This window comes from Hakea prostrata, chromosome 1 (assembly GCF_041222555.1).
Source record: "Hakea prostrata isolate BN-2017 chromosome 1, UWA_Hpros_2, whole genome shotgun sequence".
Taxonomy (NCBI): Eukaryota; Viridiplantae; Streptophyta; class Magnoliopsida; order Proteales; family Proteaceae; genus Hakea; species Hakea prostrata.
In genome coordinates, this window is record NC_142600.1 from 2,724,411 (window position 1) to 2,748,589 (window position 24,179).

At 37.3% G+C, this 24,179-nt stretch overlaps 1 protein-coding gene and 1 pseudogene across 7 annotated transcripts; both read right to left on the bottom strand.

Annotated features, from left to right (window-relative positions):
• Positions 1–8,468: 8,468 nt before the first annotated feature.
• On the bottom strand, positions 8,469–16,519 carry LOC149026641 (uncharacterized). 6 transcript variants are annotated; one of them, XM_089154916.1, is made up of 7 exons: positions 15,606–16,519; positions 14,282–14,410; positions 13,479–13,541; positions 13,283–13,384; positions 9,936–10,052; positions 9,383–9,451; positions 8,469–9,247 (listed from the first exon to the last, which is right to left on the bottom strand). In XM_089154916.1, the coding sequence occupies exons 1-5, from the start codon at positions 15,621–15,623 to the stop codon at positions 10,029–10,031; spliced, it is 336 nt and encodes a 111-aa protein (XP_089011042.1). In that variant the 5' UTR covers positions 15,624–16,519; the 3' UTR covers positions 8,469–9,247; positions 9,383–9,451; positions 9,936–10,028. The 6 variants fall into 6 exon arrangements, 4 of the variants coding, with proteins under 4 accessions (XP_089011042.1, XP_089011027.1, XP_089011037.1 ...); XM_089154901.1 differs by having other exon boundaries at positions 9,936–10,571; XM_089154911.1 differs by having other exon boundaries at positions 9,936–12,802.
• A 3,424-nt stretch (positions 16,520–19,943) lies between these two features.
• On the bottom strand, positions 19,944–22,370 carry LOC149026642 (cytochrome P450 81Q32-like; annotated as a pseudogene). Its single transcript, XR_016171705.1, has 2 exons — positions 21,376–22,370; positions 19,944–20,918 (listed from the first exon to the last, which is right to left on the bottom strand). The product of XR_016171705.1 is annotated as a cytochrome P450 81Q32-like (transcript).
• Positions 22,371–24,179: the final 1,809 nt, after the last annotated feature.

Consider the following 24,179-nt stretch of genomic DNA (forward strand, 5'->3'; position numbering starts at 1 on the left):
ACACGAAAGATAACCAGGCTGTAATTACGTATGACCCATTTATATATCTAAGTGGGTGGGCCTACTAACGCCGTTTGTGTCCTTTGATAGAAGCCCATGAGACGTCCAATTAGGGCTGGGATCTATTAACCAAATCGGAACCAATTAGTTGATCAAAAGAACCAGACCGGATCTATCGTTTTCGCATCTGATGAGCATGAGCAGTTGGTATTTGGTAACGACTAACGGGTCGACCAACCCCTGTTTAGAAAGTCACGGGCCTGGTCCCACACTCCCAGGATGTTAATGGAAGGCCTGTGTCTGGCCAACAACCATCATAATAATCAGGATCTAACTTTAGCCGTGCGTCTGACATAATAGTGTGTGTGGTGCCCACCGTCAGATACATGTTTATGTATTTTATTAAATATGAATAGCTCATTGACCAAAAAAAAAAAAAAAATTAAATATGAATAGCTCAAAACATGAATTGATTCGCTTAAAATACAAATTGGTTCTATTTTAGAGTTATCCCTTAAGGCATATTAATTATATAAAGCTCTCCTGAAGATGTAGTCGAAGTGCACATAAATTGGCCCAAATGAACCTCAAATAAAAGGTAATTGATTACACTTTCTTTTCTTCTGCGCCTTAACTAATGTAAAACCATCCACCACCATCGAAAGCCACCGTCCAATTCCCAAACGCACTCCCTACTCCATCAAGTCAGATGGCAAAGAAGATGATAGAACTTGATTTGTTAGTTTACAAACCAAAGCTGGTTTTGCTTGGTATGCATTCCGCAGTAGGTTGATAAAGCAGTAAAATAGGGTACCTTTTACTAGAACCAGTTTCGTTTTAGCCATCCATAATCAATGTTCAATCCCATTAGTAAAAGCCAACATAGTCATCTATCACCACAACCAATTTCTTTCCCGTCACCCATAATTAACCACGTTCAATCCCATTAATAATGCATTTGAAATATGAGTACTAATATCCCTTTTTCTTTTTTTATCCAATCAAAGCACAAGAAGAAAGAAAAAAAACTTCACGAGTTCCTTCAATCAATCCGTCGAAAGAAAAGCGATTAAATTATTCGAAATCCAAATTTGTACGGAGAAATCAATTTCGATCAATTTCGTGGAAGCCTTCCCTATTCTCTTGGCACCGATCATCGTCTTTGCACACCTCTAGTGACAATCACCGAACTTTGCTCTGATACCATGTTAAATTTACCATAAACATTCACACACAAAACCAATAATTAACGTGGTTCGACATTCATTGTGAATGCTACATCCACAGCAATAAAACCTTAATCAACTTACTTATGGGGTGAGGTTTCATTATCTTTAAATAGAAATAAGAAAAAAAAAAAGAAAAGAATAAGAGTTCTCCAATAATTTAAATTATAATATGACTCCCCCCTCTGCTAGTCTCCTTGTAAAGTTTGGAGACTAGCAAGTTACATTCATAACATTACACCTAGAGATCGGAAGTATCACAATGGAACACAACCGAGTCAATCAGTTGGAACCAGATACTGGAAAGCCATTGGATCAAATAAAAACATCTATAACGGAATGAAATAACTCATTGGGTATAGAAAGGCACTAGTTTTTTCATGTAACCAAAGCTCGCAGAGGTGAGGTGTGAAGTCTGACTGGATCATGCAAGAGTATCGTGTAGAAATTAAAGAATCCTGATACACAGCCAGTGCTTGAACACTGGATGATTGGGTCTTTTGTAAGCTAAATTAGAAGTCTGATAGTAACCCATCAAATGTTTATGGCATAAATATTCAAGTAGGACCCTTTAAGAATCAAGTAACCAATGATGATGATGATGATAATAATAATAATAATGATGAACATGACTCTTAATAATCTTAATGGCATCTGAAATTCGACTTTATGATGAGCAACATTGGATTAGTACATCCATATTTTTAGAATGAGACCAATCATTACAATCTTGCTCCCCTACATGTGATTATTTGACGTTGGATTTTGTTTATGTGGAAACCTTTGACATTAAATTTTACCTTTTACCTTTTCATGATAACCACAATCCTTGCATGTTTAATTCCATTAATATTGTCCAACGGAGTCATCTATCACTAGAACCAGTTTCTTTCTAGCCACACTAACCATGTTCAATGGCATTAATAATGGTCAACAGAGTCATCTTTTACTATAACTATTTTCTTTTTAGCCACCCATAACCATGTTCAATCCCATTAATAAAAGCCAACAGAGTAATCTGTCACTACAACCAATTTCTTTCCAGCCACCCATAATTAACCACGTTCAATCCCATTAATAATAGCCAACGGAGTCATCTATCATATCATCACAACTAATTTCTTTCCAGCCATCATAACCTTCTTTCAAAATAATCCAAAGAAACTAACTTCCCTCCAACATCCCTTGTGTGACTATACATTTTTTAATCATTCAAATTTTCCAAAAGATGATGAGATTTTACCAAATTACTTTTCAATGCCACAACTAAAGACCAGTTCAAGCCACCAACAACAAGAGGACTCAAGTTCATGCCACGAACAACAGAAGATGGGTATAGTCCTTTATTTGATGAGTATTTGGCTCATTTTTTAGAGAGAATCTTCCATGAATGTCATTGAGTTATAAGATTCTGACATGTATAATATTATAATTAAGGGCCTGGTTGGTTACATGAGATCAATATGAGATTCAAATCTATAGATTTCAGCATGGAGTTATAATTTATAAAATTAGATGTTTGGTTGTGGAATGAAAGTGGATCACCTAAAAATTATTGATCGCGGATTTGATGACAAGAAGCTTGATCTCCGGATAACCGCACGTTGGTAAAGGTCCATCTGTCTGTTTTTACAACCACGGGAATTTGTTCTGATCCAGATTTGATCTCTAGATTCATGTCCACAGCCCTAAGAACATTCATTTGATTTATCATAGTCATTGAATTTTTCAGTCGGACATTAGATAAGAAATTACATGTCTTTTTATCTTCTCGGTTGATATGTAGTTAAAGTTTAATTGTAATTTCAAAATGAAATCAAAGTTTTAGGAGCAAATTACATATTTACTCCCTGACCCTCCTCTTAACATGAAATTATATTGGGATAATTACTATTGCCCCTCCATAATTTAGCTTAATTATCGAAGGCTTTTTTTTTTTTAAATTACTATTGCCCCATTCACTTCTAACAGTGTTAAGAAACCATTATAGTGGGATGTTTAATATTTGCTTTGCCCTTCTAGAATAAATAAATCAAAAGACAAAATTACCTTCATTTAGAAAAATTCATATGAAATACTAAATTTAATCATGCATTTAGTCACGTATTTTTCTCATTTTATTTAAAATTTTTGGATCTTGTTGTGATGAAAATTAATGGATTTACCTAAAAAAAAATACTACACTTAGCCCTCTCTTGGGAAGAAAATTGATACCGTCAATTTTATAGAAACTAAGCAGTTGTGTAAACTGCTATTTTGTAAATAACGTCTTTCCTTTATGGTTTATGGGGTCAATTTTAAAATCTATAGTATTGTAGTTCCTCAAATTAATTATTTAGAGGAATCCATGAATTAAACCTCAAACCATGAAAACTGAATCAATCCAATTTCTAGGGAAGATTCACAATTATGAGATTATTGATTATGATGAATCAATTAATGAAAGCAACAAAATGGATATTCAAAAATCAGATACATGATTCTACGGACTTGAAATTTATAGAATCATATATGCATTGTAAGGACATCCTAACTCTAGGAAAGGTAGCTAAGGTCGGGTCTTAAGATAGAAGGGGGAAATTACTTGATGTCTAGATACAGATCAATGGGCTGGGTTGATTCTTGGAATTAGACCAATTCTTTACAACAATTTCAACAAATTACCACCAAAGGATGGCTTAGTTAGTAATGATCAACATCTTTAGTGAAGAGATTATGGTTTGACTCTCCTTGGTGTCAGTCGTATATGTAATAATTAAGACTCGATTAGATTAGCATTGAGTTTTTACTAAGGTTGGCTTGGTCTAGCTCTAGCCCATCTTGTTATTTTTATTTTTTTAATAAAAATCGGGCAACCACATCACATGTAATTAGGTTGATTATTTTGTGGTTAACATCAGTTGAGACTTGAGAGTTAGAGTTTGAATCAAAGTCAATCAGGTTGATTTTCTAACCTAACCCATCCCCATGGGAATCTGGATCCTCACCCCGTCGAGGTAGCACAGAGAGTGCTCCCCGACGGGTTCCTGACCACACAAAATGTGGGGCCCACGGGTAAAATTTGATTTTTAATTTTTTAATTTTTTTCAAAAAGTATTTTTCACCGTGGGCCCCACTGCTTTGTGTGGTCAGGAACCGTCGGGGGAGCTGATCCGGACTCTCCCCATGGTGCCAGTCTGCCAAAGCCACGCTTTGCATAGCGCGGGCAATCGCCAAATTCAAATATTGGCGCTCAAAATTAAACACCGAATTATCACCCGCTAAAAATTTCAAACAGTTGAAGCACGTGCATCGGAGATCGGACACAACACCCGTATCGGACGTTACAAATTCCCCTTTTTAAACCTAAATAAATATTATAAGATAATATTTATGACCTATAAAATCCTTGCCGTTTATTATGTGGAGTGTGGACCCCACCGCCACCTGCGTTTTTTTCCCTGATAAGCGCGACTCTTGAATTCCGAGACCCCAAATCGGACTCTTACACTGCGAAATTGACCGAATCTATCGATATCGCATTGCCAACAAATTCTATATGTTATAATAAGTTTAAAGTTTTTTAAAATTGATCGTAACCGATTCCAACTCTACTTCTCCTACATACCGAATTAGTAGGGTTCTTTTATGTATATATCTTAAGTGATCTAGTCTACTCGTACTTGGGCTTCTTCTCATTCCTTCTCATTCAATTCAGCATATCTCCCACTCGCCTACGATTTTCTTTTGGCCATGTCTTCTTATCGTCCTCTTCAAGTTCCTAGCCCTTCTTCTTCGGTTCCACCTGAAGTAGTTAAGAAAACTAACGGAACTGAGAAGGAGACGAATTTGCCTCCGTGTGTTCCTCCGATTCTTCCTCCTTGTCCAGTTACAGCTGAGGAGTTTATTCAACCTCAAACCCAAACCCAAAGTAACTTAGTTCAGCACTGTGATGATTATGCAGTGGATTCGGTTGAACATAACAATGAAGTAGCTGCTCATCCACAGAAGAATGCAAGGATTAATGCAAGAAGTATAGCTTTCCAACATGAGCATGATGATGAGTCTAGTGTCACTGCTTTTTTCAATTGCTTCCCAGATGGTTATATCTTCCGCCCTCATAACTGGGAGCTTATCAAGCATTATCTAGAGAAGAAAATCTCGAGGAGACAACTAGCCAAGAACAGAATTCATTCTGTCGAGCTCTACAAGCACAACCCTGATGAACTTGCTGGTATTTGCTCTTTCTGGCTTAATTTATGATAACTCGATTGCTCTATATACAGTACTGTTGCTATTTCAATTATGGTTACATAGATAACGTATATACGTGTTATTGTGTTAATTTCATCAATTTGATTTACAGGGAAGTACTCATCGTATGGAGAGAATGACTGGTATTTCTTTACACCTAGAGATCGGAAGTATCAGAATGGAACACGACCGAGTCGATCAGCTGGAACCGGATACTGGAAAGCGACTGGAGTAGATAAAGAAATCTATGACAAAGAGAACCAACTTGTTGGGTGTACTAGGTCATTAGTTTTCTACGTAGGAAAGGCTCCCAATGGTGAAAAGACTGACTGGATCATGCAAGAGTATCGTGTGGCAAACAACCATAGTCATACACCACCACCAGCGCATAGAGAACCGGGTGACATGAAGGTAACATTGCTTATGGATCGAAGAGAACATGTTATTCTTTTTAATTTTTTCTATTTTCTTTTAATTTAATCGTTAGACATAAGATTATCTTCTTTTTCTTTTTTTTTTTTTAATTAAATTATTCGTTTCTCTTGACTAACACTTTATTATTTTTTTGCGGGGGGTTTTTTGGGTAGTTGGATGATTGGGTTTTGTGTAAGCTATATAAGAATACTCGCAGTAGAACATCAAGCGTTCGTAATAGAAATACTCAAGCGGAATTGCTTACAACTCAAGTAACTGGTGATGATGGTGATGATGGTGATGATGGTAATGATGGTGATGATGATGATAATGAAGAATATGATTGTAGTGAAGATGATTATACTCTTAATAATCTCGATTCATTGGAACCGGTAATGGCATATGAATCCAACCTTGAGATGATCGACACTGGATTAGTAAATCCATGTTTTCAGAATGAGACCAATCTTTATAATCTTGCTCCCCTACCTGTGGCTCTTCAGATCTCGAACTTTGCTCGTGGAGAAACCTTTAACAGTCTTTTACCTTTTTGTGATAACAACAATCCTTTGGTGTTAAATCCCATTAATAATGGCCAACAAAGTCATCCATCACCATTAATCATGTTCAATCTCATCAATATTAGCCAACAGAGTCACCCATCACCACAACCACCATTAACCGGGTTCCATCCCATCGATAACAGCCAAAAGAGTCATCCATCACCACAACCAAATACTTGCCAGCTACCATTAACCGGGTCCCATCCCATCGATAATAGCCAACAGATGACTCATCCATCATCACAACCAACAACAGAAGACAGTTTATTTGATGAGAATTTATTTGGCTCTTCAATGTAGAGAGAATCTCCCATGAATATATGGCAATGAGTTATAGTATTTTTGCCATATATAATATTGTAATTTAAGAACATTTATTCTATTATTATTATTATTATTCTTTTTTATAGCTAGCTAGAGGCATTTTGGGTTGCTTTGTAAATATTGTTTATGTCATATTTAAACATTCTTATGGTATGCTAATGATTTGGGAAATTTTCCATGATTGTAATTGATGTAATATCCATGATGATTGAACCATCACAAGATAATACTGAAGAAACTCAATATCATATAAGGATCTTGTACTGTACCTGCAAAACTAATTAAGGAAAGCCCGATAGCAAATTCATCCTCAGGGCCGGTGAAACAAATGTCATGATTGTGCTAAGCCAAAGAGGAAGTATACATAAGAAGATTTTATTAATCAGCTAGCTTAGCTTAGAAAGCAGCATTGACCGAAACACATCGAGTGCTTCATGAAAACACATCTAGCTATTGTGGCAATTCATGAGTAGATCATATTAATTCCTCTTTAATTTCCATTCCATCTAACAATTAACTTGCGAGTTGCGACAAATTGTCTGAATCACCGCATTTGGAGGACAGACCTATTAAGGAGATGATCAAAGATACATTGGGTTAAAAAAAAAAAAACAATTCTTTACCACATATCCATGAACTTAATTCCCTGCATGCCCAATTTCCAAGCCCATAATTCTCCAATTAATCACCGGTAGGATCATATATGTCAGGATATCAGCTGAATTAATCAGTTTAATCTTCTGCCTTGTCATCTTCGTTAATTAAGTATTTGATCGTATCCCTTTGTAACGACCTATTATGTGCATGCAAAACCTGTATATTTTTGTTTTTCTTCATTCCCTTTTTTTACAGTAATTTCTTATCTTTACTCTTTTATTGTTTTCTTTTCTCCTTCGACGAATTCTTGTAAAACATAAAGAGTTGAAAAGATACATTGAATTTGACCCCGGAAAATAAAAATTAAATCATGTTTAATGCTCTAAAAAAAATAATAAATACAGTTAATCACACTTAATGGATTAGTGGTAATACCGCATCCTATTATATTCGGATAATATCTTATCGATTTTCAAACGGATTTAATTGGATTTGAATGATAATTTGGATAGTTAGTTTTTTAAGTAGATTCTTATAAATGAGCATGAATTCAGATTTAATAAAAGTTTTCGATTACCTATTGACAACTTTACCAATTTATTTATAAGGATTATGTTTGAAATTTAAGAATTTAGCAACTTTTTAGTATTTATCTTAGTAGAAAATCTAGGAAAATAATCACATATGTCATGTAAAAAATTATAAAAATCAGAAAAATAGATCCAAATAAGTAACTTAATCGGATGAATAATAATTGGTAGGAAAGGGACATACTATATCTGCATCCTATTAGTAATCGGACTGATAACCAACAGCAGCAAGTCTCTATTTTACTGCTTCATCAACCTTCAATCAATTCTTGGTTTATTGTAAATTTATCGCCACCAGAGGTGTGCGAATATGAAGATAGGTGCCAAGAGAACAGAGAAGGCTTCCACGAATTGATCGAAGTTGATTTATCCGTGCAAATTTGGATTTCGAATCCTTGAATCCCCTTTTTTCGACGGATTGATTGAAGGTACTCGTGAAGTTCTTTTTCTTCTTTTTCTTTTTTCTTGTGTTTTGATTGGATAAAAAATAGAAGGGATATTAATACTCATATTTCAAATTGGTTGTGGTGACAGATGACTCTGTTGGCTTTTATTAATGGGATTGAAAATGTTTATGGGAGGCTAAAAAGAAACTGGCTTAAAATAGGATTGAACTCAAGATACTAACTACCAAAGAATAGAGGTCCTAAACTACAAGCAAATGGCACCCAATCGACCTGCCTATGTCAGTGTCCTAATTTGATTATGAATCTGAATTAAGAAAAACTTGAAAATACGTCTAGACTTATATAAAGTCCTTAATCCAGCCATAATCTAGACATATTTTCAGCTAAATGCTACTCCATGACCTGTAACAGCTGAATGAATGGATTAGGTAAACATGGCCCAGTTTATTCAACCAGAAAACCCAGTTTAAAGGTGAATCGGACAACCAACATAAAACTTATCCAAAACATATCAATCCTACAGTAAATCAAAGTGGCATAATATATTGAACTAGATAACTGGTTCACAAGCAAATTAAAACCAACCAACCAACCCAAAACAAACAGGTTCTGTGTTAGATTATACAAGAGAAGAATCTCAGACATAGCAATTACAGTAAATTTCGTCATGCTGACATATCTGACAAACAAAACAAAAAGATATAACGTCATACAAACTCTCCATATCTTATATGGATGAGGTTGGAAGCCTTCCCTACTTCCCATTATCCTTGTCTAGTCTATGAATTATGTAACCAAATTCGTTTCATAACATTTTAAAGACTACCTGTATCATATACCAAGCACAACGCCAAGCTGATCTTGAGAAGACAGGTGCCATCATTTCTACCCACCTGTATGGTAGCTTATTTTTAGTTTGTGTATATAACAGCAAGATTTTAGGGAATTAGCAAAAATGAAAGAGCCCAAAAGAAGGAAAACAAATAATGGGAAACAAAGATCAAGGGCAAGCAGTTTGCAATCCCCACCCTGTGCACGGAGGAGCTGTACTGTTATCGTCACACCACTTCCCTCTACCTTTTGACTTGTAAATCCTTCTGTTGATGCAAGATCAGATGATTAAAATCAATAGTCTATGACTAAAAATAGAGACCACCTTATACAAGAACTTTCTCAAACTAGATTCAAATTACAGAATATTACTAAGGGTATATCATCATTTGATCATCATATTTTGTGTGAAGACTTCAGATAGAGCATCAAAATCTGTGGAAGACATGCATGAGGGTGTATAAATATATACAAGCAGCACCAAGGAGGTCTCTCAATCCTGAAAACCAACATGGCAGTATAGCTATCAAAATACAGAGCTCGAGCTCTTTCCATGGCATTTGACAAAGCTCTTGATCATCATCAAGTCGGATTGATTTCTGACACAGGATGCCCTGATATGAATCTATAGAATGAGGACATTATGTTCTTGTCTTGTGATATACTCCATATGTTAAAGTTTCTATTTAAAAAGACTATTTCTTATACTTACTAATCAAATTCATTGCATTTAAAAGAGTAAATGATAACCTGTGCACTTTCGATCTCCTTCCACGCACAGTTATTCGATGATGCACCTCTGATTTCGTAGGATCTAAGGCTGGCTGTGAAATTTCCAGCCCTTCATCTTTGACGATCGATAAATAGCTGACATTCAATATGCCACACATGTCAGGTTAAAGAACTGACCAGCTCAAATGATGCTTTACCATACTAATACACATGCCTACCAAGGATAAGGCTGAAATTGAGAAATAAAGACTTCATGAGTTGATGTTGGGACTAGCATTTGTAGGCTATTGGCTAGGCTTAGGCCAGAAGCCTTCTCTGATGATAAGTATTTCAGACCCAGATTACTTCATGGGACAGCTCATGTATGTCCCCTAAACTAAATCTAATCTAAAATATACCAAACCATGTCAATGGAGGTAAAACTATAATTTTTCAAAGCAAAGAAAAACCGGGATCAGATAAACCTAGTTTACAAGGAACTTCCACCAGCAGCAGAGTCTGATTGGCAATGGGAGTTATTTCAGGGAAAGCACAGAGATTTCAAGGTGCTTCCAGTCAAAGAAACAGATTTCTAAATGATTAGTATCCTCAGATTTCTAATTGATTTATTCCAACTGCAATGGCCAACAAGTTCATCGATGGCTTTGCGCTTTTCTGGTTTAAAATTTGTTGACAAACAAACATCATTAGATATGGAGCAAAAACATAGAATAAAGCAAAACGGCATAACTTAAAGTGAATTACCTCTCCCTAATGAAGCATTAGCTTAAATAGTAATGCTCCTTCACGAGGCAATTCACTTGAGCTAAGAAAGAAGAGAAATTTATCGGAGACGACCGTTACTATCTAAGCTAATGCTCTAAGAAAGAAGGTGTTGTTCCATTGGCCTAAAATGAAGGTGTTGTCATTGTTGGCAACTTAAGTGGGCTTTGATATGGTACAACAACACACAAAAAGGTTTCGAGAGAAAGAATCCAATTCAAATAAAGAAAACTCAAGAATCCCGTTTTTGAGGGTCTCTGTCCAGTTTTGATCAACCTCTTCATCAGATGGTCATCCAGTGTCCGATTGAGCCGATTTTTGGAGGAGAGCTTCACGACTTCTTGATCTTAAAATCCAACGGTGGGATTGTTCATTGGAGATCTCTAAGTTAGTCCGATTTGTACGTCAAAACACTCATTGTTTAAGTCAGATAGGAACTCTGAGTTTGATTCAAACTCTGAGTCCAGTTTTGATCAACCTCTTCATCGGATGGTCATCCAGTGTCCGATTGAGCCGATTTTTGGAGGAGAGCTTCACGACTTCTTGATCTTCAAATCCAACGATGGGATTGTTCATTGGAGATCTCGAAGTTAGTCCGATTTGTACGTTAAAACACTCCTTGTTTAAGTCAGATAGGAACTCTGAGTTTGATTCAAACTCTGAGTTAAATTAATCTATAAAAGGAGAGCAAACTCCAGCAAAAGGAAGGACGTTTTGAGGAGCTTGGGAAGAGCGTGGGGGTCGAACCAGAAGACGTTGGTTGGCTTTGGAGATCTGAAGCTTGGGAATAAGAAGTCTTTTGTTTTGCTGAACAAGAAAGAAAGTGAAAGAGAAGGAAGAAGAAGCAGCAGAAGAAAAGAAGGGAACATGGTTGTATGGTTTTTTTAAAGAGAGAAAACTGAAAAAGATTGAAAAGGGGGAAAAAAAGAATTGGAGAAAAAGAGAAACAAGTATTGTTACCATGCATCTTCCACAAGTTGAGGTAACCCGTATTCACAAGTTATTGTCTATTATTTTCTAGGTTATGTTTAATGATGAAGAACCTAGATCATGAATGTAATTTGGGGAACTTGAACTATTGGTTTACATTGTGACCTAGCAAGTTGGAGCTTGTCTAGGGGGTTGGGGTTTAGTGCCCTTGTCTGAATTGCATTTTAGACTATAGCAGGGATTGGTGTTCCTGGACTGTTATAGCAGTCAAAATATCTAGGAGTGTATTGAGTAATATACGAAACCCTAGGTAGGGTATTACTCCGTGGATGTAGGCAATTTGGCCGAACCACGTAAACTCTGGTGCATTGCGTTTTTTTTGTTTATTTTTCTTTGTTGCACATATTGGAGTGCCTTGATTGCAGAGTGGTGGTACACTATCTGGTAGACCCAGCCACATTGTGGTGTGTGGTGGACGTGTCCTTGTGCAGTTGATAGCTACAAGTGGTACACTGTCTGGTAGACCCAGCCACATTGTGGTGAATTTTTGAAGACACTGATTCACCCCCCTCTCAGTGTCAATCTGGGAATAACAGAAGGCATAACTTTTTGGTCTCAAATTTTTTAGACATAAAAATCTTATTCTATTTCCAATGATAAAGTTTTGGATTCACAGATTCAGGAAGATCATCGACTGCATAAAAATCAACTTGATTAAAGGGGCGAATCCAGTGCCAAAGACTTTCGCACAGGCAGAGTCTAGGAGGGCAATTTTCTTATGCAGCCTTACCCAAGCAATTGTTGCTGAGAGGCTATTTCGATACCTTGACCTTATGTCCACCGACCGTCGTGCCTATACACATGCCTGTCATGCTATGGAAGCTGACCATGCCTGAAGTCATTACCTTAACTGCAAGGAGGGAGGATACGAAAGATAGGGCTAGTGACTAGAGTGAAGTTGTAACAAGGTAGCCATACTAGAAGATGCGGCTGGATCACCTCCTTTTCATGAAGAGCTAACGCTTGGTGGGTATTTTGGTTTGACGCTGCTTCGCACCCAAAAACAAGCAAGCCGCGACTGAGCTAAGCTTGGAGATGAAGTCTTCTTTCATTTCTTGATGTGAAGTAAGACCAAGCTCATGAGCTTATACTCTAGGTATTCCATTTCCTCCTTCCAGGAAAGTAGTCATTGCCTACGGCACAAAAGATGCATTTAGACCAATAGCTACATAAACATGTTACATTTCACCCAATTTGATTGAGAATAGTATCTGTGGCTACATCTGTTTTACCCATCCGTAAGGCCTGCCCATTAAAAATTCCACTTGGTTGAATCTTTAATATACAAGCCATTTACTTGATTTTTAATCCCTAAAATTTCCAGTATGTATTTGAAAATTATGAATATTTGAGGACATTACATCCAAGACACTAAAAGAAATTTAATGTCAACTATTTCAGGACATCCCAACCCCCGAAAGGGAAACTCCACTGCACCCATCTCACATCTCAGAAGGAACAATATGTAAACCAATTAAAGGAGATGTGAGCAAATGAGATACTTCCGCAATTGTAAAAGTTAGATGCACTTGATAATAAGTGATCAAGTAATACGCAAGGAAAACAACAATTTAACTGGTCAAGAAAATGAAAACCATAAGCTTTATCCATACCTTCTTAATTGATGAGTCCCATAATGGCTGAATTTCCAAGTTAGACAGCTTAGATATAATACCCATTGGCAATACTTTACTTCCAAATGGCTTGAATTGATTCTAAAACAGAGAGAAACATTGGTATAACAAAACATTCCAAGTAAGCTAATATACCAGAACAAGAAAGATAAAAGAAATCCCTAAAAGGGTGAACCTTGCACACATCGGATTTTGTGTTCTTCTGCATGTTATCAGCAATTACCCATCTTGAAAATCTCTGCAAAGTGGCCTAAACAATTACTGACAACACAGCATATGTACTCCATTGCAATACAGGAAAATAAAAAGAAAACTGAAGACATACGACTATATGAATATCTGCACATACACAAACTCCTTAACTTCATATAAGTCTAATGAAGTGAAGAAGCAAGAAAGTTCATATTCTAAGAAAACCTGATTGCCAACCAAGCCGTAAAACCCAATTGTGGATCAAATCATGATTCAATGTTGGTTCAACCCAACCCTCTCAAACAGCCTAACATAATTTCTTCGAGGTAGATCACAGGAAACTCAAACTTATATGGTCAATATTGGTAAAGCAAACTCATGCAAATGCAAATTAAAATGAGAAAGCCTCTCCAACAATCCAATTCATCCAAATCCAATAAACATGACAACACAAGATCTCTCTGAGAGTGTAGAGGGAAAAAAATTCCTATAAACCCCATAGATTTATAAATTAAAAAAGATGCAAGATATCTATGAGCGACTGCATTAAAATATTTATATCAACTTTTTTTCTTTTCTTCTCTTAAGAACAATATATTACATTAAATCTTTGTCCTTCTATGTCTGAAGACAAGATCCAGTGTATACTGTCTCTCTAACGGAATAAGAAACTCAGACCCAACTTGCAACCAGAGCAAACACACAAACATTCATACAAAATAAGCAATAATGAGACACAAACACACGTATATCTCTGGGTAGGTAGCATTTAGAAATAATGATTACTTCTTTGTATGCTGTGGTTATAAATGCATCCCCACTTGAAAAAGCTACACATGTCAAAGCAGCAGCAAGGAGAAGACCGCAAAGGAAGTATGATCTACCATTGGGATCTGCAGGTAGTAAAACCGAAACCTGAGAAGGAAAAATGAAAAGTCACTGAAAGATGCAAATATAGAGTAGATTGATGGTTTGAAATTTCGGTTGAAAGTGGGATTTTCTCCTCTCAAGTTTCCGCATCTCCCAGTTCCTCGCAAGTACCCCTTTAAAATCATGACATGTGTCGGTTTTAGTCCAATGGTCAGAATTGAATCCAAAAGATTCATCCACACCTAACCTAATTCTCTCTCCTCTCTCATTCCGTCCCTTTGACACACCTCTCTAGCGCAAAAATTTTGAGGGGACTTGAGAGGAACTGAGAGAAGGAGAACTTGAGATAATAAGATCCTTGAAGTTGTATCATCTGCATTTTCTCTTTTCTTCTTTTTTTTTTTTTTTTTTTTTTTGGAGGGGGGGGGGGTAAACTATCATCTGCTTAATACTGATAGTCTTTAACTAAATTTGTGATTCAATACTACATATGTGTATAAAAACATGCAAAGTCCCAAAGAGAAGATAGCACAAAGAACACAAACTTGAGTGATATAACTCTCTTTCAACAGAAAACTACTTCCTGAAAAGTCAATATTTAATTATGAACAGTGATCTTCCTTTCTTGACAGAGAGCTCTTTTCTTTTTCCCTTTTAAGCAAATCATACATGGTAAGAGAACACATTTTGACCTGGTTGACTGGCTGAACAGTTCCAGTCATATAAGTTGGGTGGTGACGATTATGCTTGACCAATAAACCATCAATTTAAATCGGTAAACAGCAATCAAAAAGCTAAAATGGACTTCTTCCCCAAATTTTAGTTTTGCTTTACATTAAATATCTGGTCTTATTTACCAATCAAACTTTCTTCTGCTTTTTGAAAATGCCATAAAGAAAACTTTTAGCTGATAAGAAGCCTGAGTAATACTTCGCAGTACCCCACGAAAAGTTGAAATATGAATACAAAGATTACTTGACTACTGAAATTACGATGAAATTCAACCAGTCAAAGCAGTGACACATTCAGTGAACCATAAAAGAGCAAAAGTTTGCGAAGCTTGGGGAAATTTCACAAAAATTAAAGTCTCTAAGACTTTGACGTAATACCCAACTGCCAGTTTGGCAATTAGTACTGGAAGCCAAGAATCAAAACCACTTCGTTGCAACCACTGGACACATAGAGAAAAACAGAGACACACAAACACACCTACGGAAAGAGCGAGAGAGAAATGGCTTACCCAGCTCAATATTTTCATCTCCTCTAACCCCTTCCTCTTCTTCCCCTGCCAATTTGATGCATTCAGTTAGGCCTTTCTCCTCCCCACGCTCTCTTGTCTCTTCTGGCTGTGGCAGATCAACCCTAATTCTTTGAACCCCCTCGCCCTTGCTTGAGAATGATGCTCAAACTGATGCTCCTGAGTCGTCCTTGACATTTTCCCCTGAACCCTCCATCTTAGTTTCTCTCCGATTGGGAGAAGAGATTGCAACTGAGCTCGCTTCCGCCACCGTAACTGAAACCCACTTCTCGTCGCTCGCCTCGATGAAGATTACCTAGTGAATTTGAGGTCTTCCAAGAAGAATAAGAAAAAGCATAGTGTTGTGTCTTTATTCTCTGCTCTTTGTTGCTTTAGTTGTTAGGCTGGACTCTGCCCTTTACCTCTTGTGTTCTCTTCCTTCTTCCTTTCTTTGCTTTTGATCAATGAATTTTTTACTCATCCAGAAAAGAAAAAGAAGCGTCACAATAATAAAGTTAAAAGAAACGGAAGAACATACCAATCGAAGTGCATAACATTTATATCAAGCAACAGTGGTCGGCCATTAACGATCAGAAAACAAGAAAACCAAGCACGTTTCTTCAGAGTCGCGTTTGGGATAGTTCCAAGCTGTCTGATAGAAGTTAGAACTCACTAGACTATTTCGAACTCGAAGTTGAACAGTGAACACTGCTCTCTCTAGAAAACCAGACTCCCTGGTATTTGCTTGTCTCAGATCATTGAGAGCGATGCTTACCCTGGGAATCCGGATCATCTCCCCTGGCGTGCGACACGCGACCTGCAAAATATCGTGCCGTAGTGGCCTCGAAGCAGTGATCAAAGCCAGCGTCGAGGAATTTTATCCGTCGAAAATCTAGCTTTTGCAGTGAAGACGAACGGTTAACACTAAAGAGAACAAGGTTGTTATTAGTTATTGCGTTGGGCCCATTTATATATCTAAGTGGGCCTACTAACACCGTTTGTGTCGCTTTGATAGAAGCCCAACTATAGGGTGTCAATTAGGATTGGGATCTATTAACCAAGTAGGAACCAATTAATTTTAAAAAAAACCCACACCGGATCCATGGTTTTGGCATGTGATGGTAATAAGTAAGAGTCCGGATCTGCAAACCGTCGGGAGCAGAGAGTGCTTTCCCAACGCCTTAACCACCACAAAAATGTATGGGGCCCATAGGAATTGGTGATGTTTTTTATTTTTATTTTTGTGTTTTATAAAATTCCTGTGGGCCCTACACATTTTTGTGGTGGTTAAGGCGTCGAGAAAGCACTCTGTGCTCCTCGATGGGTTGCAGATCCTGATTCAGTTAGTAAAAGGTGGACCACCCCTCTTTAGAAAGTCATAGGATGTTCATGAGTAGCTCGTGCTTGGCGAATAACCAATAATCAGGACCTTTGCGTCTGACGTAATGGTACCATTAAACCCTTACTTTTAAGCAAAAAAAAGTTAAAACTTAATTATAAATTAATTTATTATCTCTAAATTTATTTTTATTTATTATCTCAATTTTCTATTTTTATTTATCATTCTTGCGTCTTTTTTTTCTTTTCTTCTTTTCTGTTGGTTTTTTTAATTATTAAACTAATCTTTTAATATTATATTAAAATAAATATTTAAGTAATAAGTATTCTCTTTCTTATTTTAGACGACCTAATTGATTTTTTTATTTAATTTATTGAGCTAATTAAATTAATTATTTTTTCTAACATTGTATATTTATATAGTTGTATGAACTAATTATTGAAATAATCGTTTTATTACAAAAATAAAAGTAATTATTAAAGTAATTAAACTAAAATATGATAAAATAATATAACAATGGGTTTCACATGAGCCCACACAATATATGTGGTGGCTTTAATGCTCGTCCACTGGAAATGTGAACCAAATTTATTATTTGGTCCCCTCAATATTTAATATTGGCTTCGCTCTTGAGCACCACCATGTCGGATGCACCACGAAAGCAAAATCCTAATAGTCGAGATTGCTCACTTAGATTTTTATTTTTAATTATTCTTTTGGAGGAATCGATGACTTTATATAAAAAGTGGGGACTATTATCAATTGAGCAATCCTTGGATGGTATAACTAATGATGTTTGTCATTTAATACTCTTGATGTTGTAACTTGTAACGTCCATTGGTGTCATATGTTAAATTAAACAATTCTAAGTTATTCAACTATCATTGATTTTGTATGATTTGCGTGTCAATTTTGAATTTCAAAATTAGTGATAATTGAATTTTTTGAACAAATGATAACACATAAACCACCGGCAATTGAACAGCAAGGGGGTGTCAGGGCATCATGGGATCATGATCTCCCTCACCTTTGCTTGTCTGACTGGTCGTTGAAATTATTGTTTGATTATCCCTGATCGTTTGATCTGATAAGGTTAAAACACACATCAAAACTGCAAGCAAACCGAACCGGACAATTGACACATCGCACTTATAAGTATGGATCAATATATGACAGGTTTTAATTCGAATCGGTTCGCTCTGGTTTACAAGCTTAAATCCCGTAGTGCGGTCCGTAGGATATAGTGTTGCCCCATGTGGCCCATGTGTCTCGACAGTTCCTGTTGGATTTTTATCCGCACCGGTACTGACAACGTCTAGTTTCCTGCAGTTGATCGTTAGATTTTCGACAACAAAATTTCATCAGAAAGAAAGAAAAAAAAAAAACCATTCCTAAGTGTCGGCGATTCCCTCTCCTCACCCAGCTCTACCCTTGTCCACCTTCTCCATCTTTGGCTCCGGCCGGCCGCATCGATGTCTCCACCACCGCCGCCGCCTTTTTCTTCTTTAACTCAACAGCATTTCAAAGAAAAAATCGAAAGAAGGAAAATCACAGAAGCAATCGTTTGAAGATTCTTGAGGATTGGGGACTATTTAATTGCTCTAGTCTAAACCTTTCTCTTCTCCCATTTGACTTGCTTTGATTTTCTAGCATTCTTGCGAGGGACTCATTTGCTCTGACCTAACACGGGGAGGCTTGACACAGTGTGTGCCCATACTGTTGTGAGAGTGAGAGCAGGGTGTCTAGGGCAACTGGGAGCAAATGATCAAAATTACAAAGGAAAATGGTTGATGCAGTGGAGGTTAGATGTAGGCCAGGTCAACCATGTCAGCCCTTCTATCCCAACTATGAGTTGGCCATGATTCTTCGATGCTTCATGAATCTATAATACTACAATATTAATGTGTCTCTCCTTATTAAATAGGCCTGGCCCTCGCTATCTAGTACTACTTGCTTGTGAAGTCCATTGTTATGGGTAAACCATTCATAATTGATTCGTACCAGGTTACTAGCCGTCCAAATATAAAACAGAGTCAAATCACGCATCACATTGAGAACAAATCATGACCATCGATTGAGAGATAAGCATCCGACAATCCAAATGAAATCCAAATAGAAGTTGAAACTTATAAATAGGAGAAAGACGAATGTAAAAGTACGGCATCTAAAAAACATAAAAATTAGTTTGCAATCTTCCCGTCTTCAAGCCTTTTGAACCTAGAGTTCCTAGGAGCGCTAGACTTTCTCCGGTCAAATTCACACTGACTTGATCATAAGAGACGGATTGCCGTTCAAGCTAATCGGTTCTATTTCTTAACATTGTTCTTGAGATCATTTGCAGATTAATTAACAGAAGTTCAACCAGTTCAGATCAGATCAATCTAGTTTGGTTCAGTCTCCCACCTCGGGAGATTTGGATACAAACATCCATAACAGAGGGAAGATTTCTCTCTGACTTGTCTCTTTAAATGAGTCTGCCTTGTTGTGTATTACAAAGAGTACGTCCACAATGGCTGCAAAAACTCTTTGTAAAGTGCACAAAGTGACCTTTGAGTTCTTTGTATAAACTAACCCATCATTGTAGAAAGGGTTAAATATTCAGCTTTGGAATCTACATTTGACTTAACTTTTCTTGGTTACCTAGCTACAAGGCAGCCACATCACCAGTGAAGTAGATTTTAAGCAACTGAACTGAGCAATTGACCTGAGCACTTAAAATAAGAGTCTCAATGCCTCACATCGGACTTGACAATGGCTTTTGATGAGGACTTCTCATTAGATTTAGTATAACAAAATTTTGTTAATTCTCTTGACCTCACGTTAGATTTAACAAATGGGGCTGGATTAATTCCTTCATTTTATAATTTTCTAGTATTTATGGTTTCGCCACTACCTTAATTTGTCGTATTGATTTTCACGACTGCGTCCTCTGAGCTGACCTTTTACATATCAGTCCTAGCGTCCATTATTATGGAGTCAATGCAACCTTACAACTTTCATTCTTCTTTTTATTTATTTTGGTAAAAGAGAGATTCATTCAACAAAACAGTAAAGCAAAGTGTTAACACACATTCAACAACCAAGAAGTAGACAGTGACCACCTAATCCTCCTGAAGAAGCCCCACTTATTCAAAGAGATGGATTACGTAGAGCCGCAGCTAATGTCTTGGCTAGATTATTGAATTACTAACTATTAATTAATAACGTAGTCCTAATCAGTCCCAGGAGTCTGGATTTTCCACCCAATAGAGTTATGTGTGGTGAGTGATTCCTTCACGCTTCTTTTAGATCTTCATACAATAAGGATGCAGCCCACCTTTAAACACTGACAGGGAGGTGATCCAAAGGACTCCTAGTCACAGTTGCGATAGAAGGGCCAACATGGTTGAGCGTGGCCTGCATCTAGCCTCCAATGGGTTAGACTTTTGCATGGTGAGCCCTCCGGCTTCAGCCAAGTCCACCAGCTCTTCTCCAAGCCTCTCCCATTCAAAGGATTGAATCAATGAGCCCAATGTCAAGCCAATCATACGTATGGCCAAGGCCTCTGCAGGGCAAGCCCTCCTTCCAGACCCAAATGGCATCAACTTGAATCCATCTCTGCCCCGTCCCACTCCTTCCATCCTCTCGGGCTTAAACGTATGGGGATCTTCCCATATACTAGGGTCATGATGGATGGCCCACATATTCACCAGCAACATTGTGCCACTTGGTATGGTGTAGCCTCCTACCATGCACTCTTCTGATGATTCTCGTGGTGCTAGAAGTGGACCACCTGGGTACATCCGAAATATCTCATTCATGATACAATGGAGGTATGGTAGATTAACAAGGTCAGATTCTTCAAGTAGTCGACCATGTCCAACAACAGCATCAATCTCAGCTTGGGCCTTCTTGAGGACCTCTGGATTGTTCAACAATTGTGAGAGTGTCCATTCCATTGTCCCAGCCGGATTGTCACTCCCAGCTGCCACTAAATTCTGCACCAACCGATGACCATGTTATCACAATTTTGAAAGTTAAAGGAAAGGACTATACGGCCATGTTTCTCTTCCGTTTCCTGTTTTGAGGTTTGAAATAATTTTTTCGTGTTTCTATGTATTTCCATTGTTTCTTTACGGGTGCTGAAATCATGTTATTAAGAAAAACAAATGAAATAGAGAAAAAACTAAAAGACAAGAACGACCCTCCACCTTTTAAGAAAAGAAACACTGCAATAAAACCCTAAAAGTTATTCCAAACGTAATAGTAGGTATTTTTCTCAATGGATCAAATTTTGTTCAAATGGACAAAAGAAATATAAAATTAGTCTAAAACATATTGTTATAGAGATGTTATAGTTATGTTTTGATGTAAAAAAGACAAGAACGACCCTCCACCTTTTTATGAGATGTCATATAGTTACCATATAATGCTAGAGAGAGATGTCATAGTTACCAGTATAATGCCTGCGATAATTTGGTCAGTGTAGTAGTCTGGTTGGGTTTCCTGCAGTAAGAGTAGAGCATCAATCACCGTATTTGTTTTTTCGTCTGATTTTAGTTTATAAGTTCCGAGTTTCCGTTGATCTTCGATGAGTTCCAGCAGAAAACCCATCCTCCTCTCATGCAAATTCAACAACTTCTTCTCCCAACCCGAAATAGCACCAATCCATCTGAACATCGGCAGGAAATCCCCAACGTTCGACTTACCAGACACTTCAAGCGTTTCGTCGGCAATCTCTCTGAACCGTCTTGCTTTCTCACAATCCCCAACATCATCACCATAATACCGTTTTCCGGCAACCAACCTGGTCATGAGGTTGAAAGTGAGCTGATACAACATGGATTTCATGTTTACGGTCTTAAATTCTGTTCCGTTTCTGAATAACCGCCGTAGTAGCAGAGACCGTACTTCTTCAATCCGATAAGTTGAGTATTGCTGGATACGAATAGAACAAACGATTTCGATGGTGGCGATACGTCTGATATTACGCCAGTAGGCTTCGTAAGGTGCCCATGCAAGCATGGTGGCATTGTAACCCAAGTGTTTCCCTGGAAGGAAACGAGGGCGGTTGGCAAAGATGTTGTTATTGGCGGTGAGGCATTCTTCCGCCAAGGACGGCGATGAGATAAGAAGAACACGGCGAGGGCCAAAGTTCAGGAGCAAAATTGGACTATAACGGGCGGAGATTTTGGCTAAGGTGCGGTGCATTGGCTTTTGGAGGATCAGGTAGAGGTGGCCGATTATGGGTAAGGAGAGAGGTCCTGAGTTTCCAATGCTTCTGTCCTTCTTTCCTTTCAGGAAGAGATACCTGTGTTGACATGAAAACCAAAGCTAGGAGGGGTAGAACATAAAGCAGATAAGACGAGAACATCTCGATCGACATGAACTCCATTGATTAATGGATGAAGGAGCTGGCACTGAAACACTAGCTATTGCAGCTTAATTAATTGTGCTTACTCACTCAATATTAACGAACTTACAAGGCCTTAAATAGGGCTCCCACGAGATTACATTAGAATAATTTCATTTATTAACGACGTTGGATTTAGGTAATCAGCCTTAGCTATTGACTTAGTCCATTCTTGGTCAGATTCGTGTTCTTTTTATTTAGTATTTACCATGGCTCAGAGTCTTACTTAATTTCATTTTTTAATAACGTTGGATTATGTAATCAGCCTTATCTATTGACTTAGTCCATTTTTGGTTATTCTTCTTATTTACGGTGGCTCGGAGTCTTCCTCATGTAAACCTGATGGCAGTGATCTTCTGATCCAAGATATCCATTATTTAATAAATAACTTCAAATATTATATTTCTGTCTTTATTTTTAAGAGTTCTAATGTAATTGCAGATCTCTTAGCGAGGAAGACCCTTTTGGTTTCGGGGCCAAAAGATTGGTCGTCTTCCACTTCGTAGTTGGTGGAATTATGTTTCTCACCACCCCTTGCCCATGTTGAATAAGATTGTTTTTTACCAAAAAAAAAAAAAAAAAAAAAAAAAGTCTTACTCATGTAGTCATGTTCATTTTATTTCCTCACTTCAATTTTTTTGGAAATAAAAATTAGGGAATCAGACCACTTGATTACAAAGCGATGGGGAGATCTAGGGATCTTGCTTCAGATGGTCCTGCGGCAGTTGGATGGTCGCCATGTGGTCGGGTTTAAATACCAACTACTCATTGCATTACTTTTGCACTGAAGTGGTTTAGAGCAATGAATGGTCAAGATTTAAAACCCGACCACGTGATAATTTCCAACGGCCATAGCACTGAAGCAACATCAAAGATCTATACTAGGTGGTCTTAGTCACTTACTTGATTTACATTTTACCCTATTTCTATACATACATTTGGCAACAAGTTTCATTAAAGTAAACTTATCAGTTTGACATTTCCCATTAGATTCTATTAAGACGAATAAGTGAGATTGTCAAAAAAAACCGTAAGCTTTGACATTTTCTCTCGATTTTATTAAGACAAATAAGTGAGATTTGTCAAAGAAAACCCGTAAGCTTTGACATTTCTCCCGATTTTATTAAGACAAATAAGTGGAAGAATACACTACATGGAAATGTACATTCCTCCTAAGATACTTAAGGAATTTCATTTGATAAAAAGGAAAATTAAAACTATTACAGAAGGAGGCCTATATATAATTCGAATATAAGTTGGAATTTTACCAATGGAAGTGTTTGAATCTGGAGATTTGAAATCTTTGAATTCACAAATGGGATATTTATACCCGTTCGGTTGTGTGAATCCTCGGATTCATGAAATCTAGAGATTCATTTTTTTACACTAAAAACGTGAATATGTAATTGTAAATTTATGGGATTATCGGGTGAAATCGACTGAAATCGAGATCATCCCGTGAGGTTTGGGGGGAAACCGATTTCAAGCCATACAGCCCGGTTGGGAACCACAAACCCCCACCAAAAACAAAAAAAAAAAAAACCCCAAAAAAAACCCAAAAAAAACCCCCCCCCCCAAAAAACCCCAGGGGGAGGTGATCTAGAGAAAAACGTTAAACATTTGAACCATGACTCCATGGATGTTTTTTTTATGAAGAATCTACAAATTTCATTTTAAAGATTTAAGCTAACCAAACAGTTAATTTTATGAACCATGACTCCATAGATTTGAAATCTCCAAACTCAAGTAACCAAACAGGCCCTGAAGCAATTATCTACCCCACCACATGGCAATTACCCATCGGCCATAAAACTGAAGCAAAATCAAAGATCTATACTAGGTTACG

Bases quoted from the DNA above. Each gene is read 5' to 3' on its own strand.
- LOC149026641 (XM_089154893.1), bottom strand. The intron at 10,053-13,282 runs GTATGGATAAAG...ATTGAATGTCAG, and splicing joins GGGACTCATCAATTAAGAAG to CTATTTATCGATCGTCAAAG. The intron at 9,248-9,382 runs GTGGGGATTGCA...GCTACCATACAG, and splicing joins ACAGCTCCTCCGTGCACAGG to GTGGGTAGAAATGATGGCAC.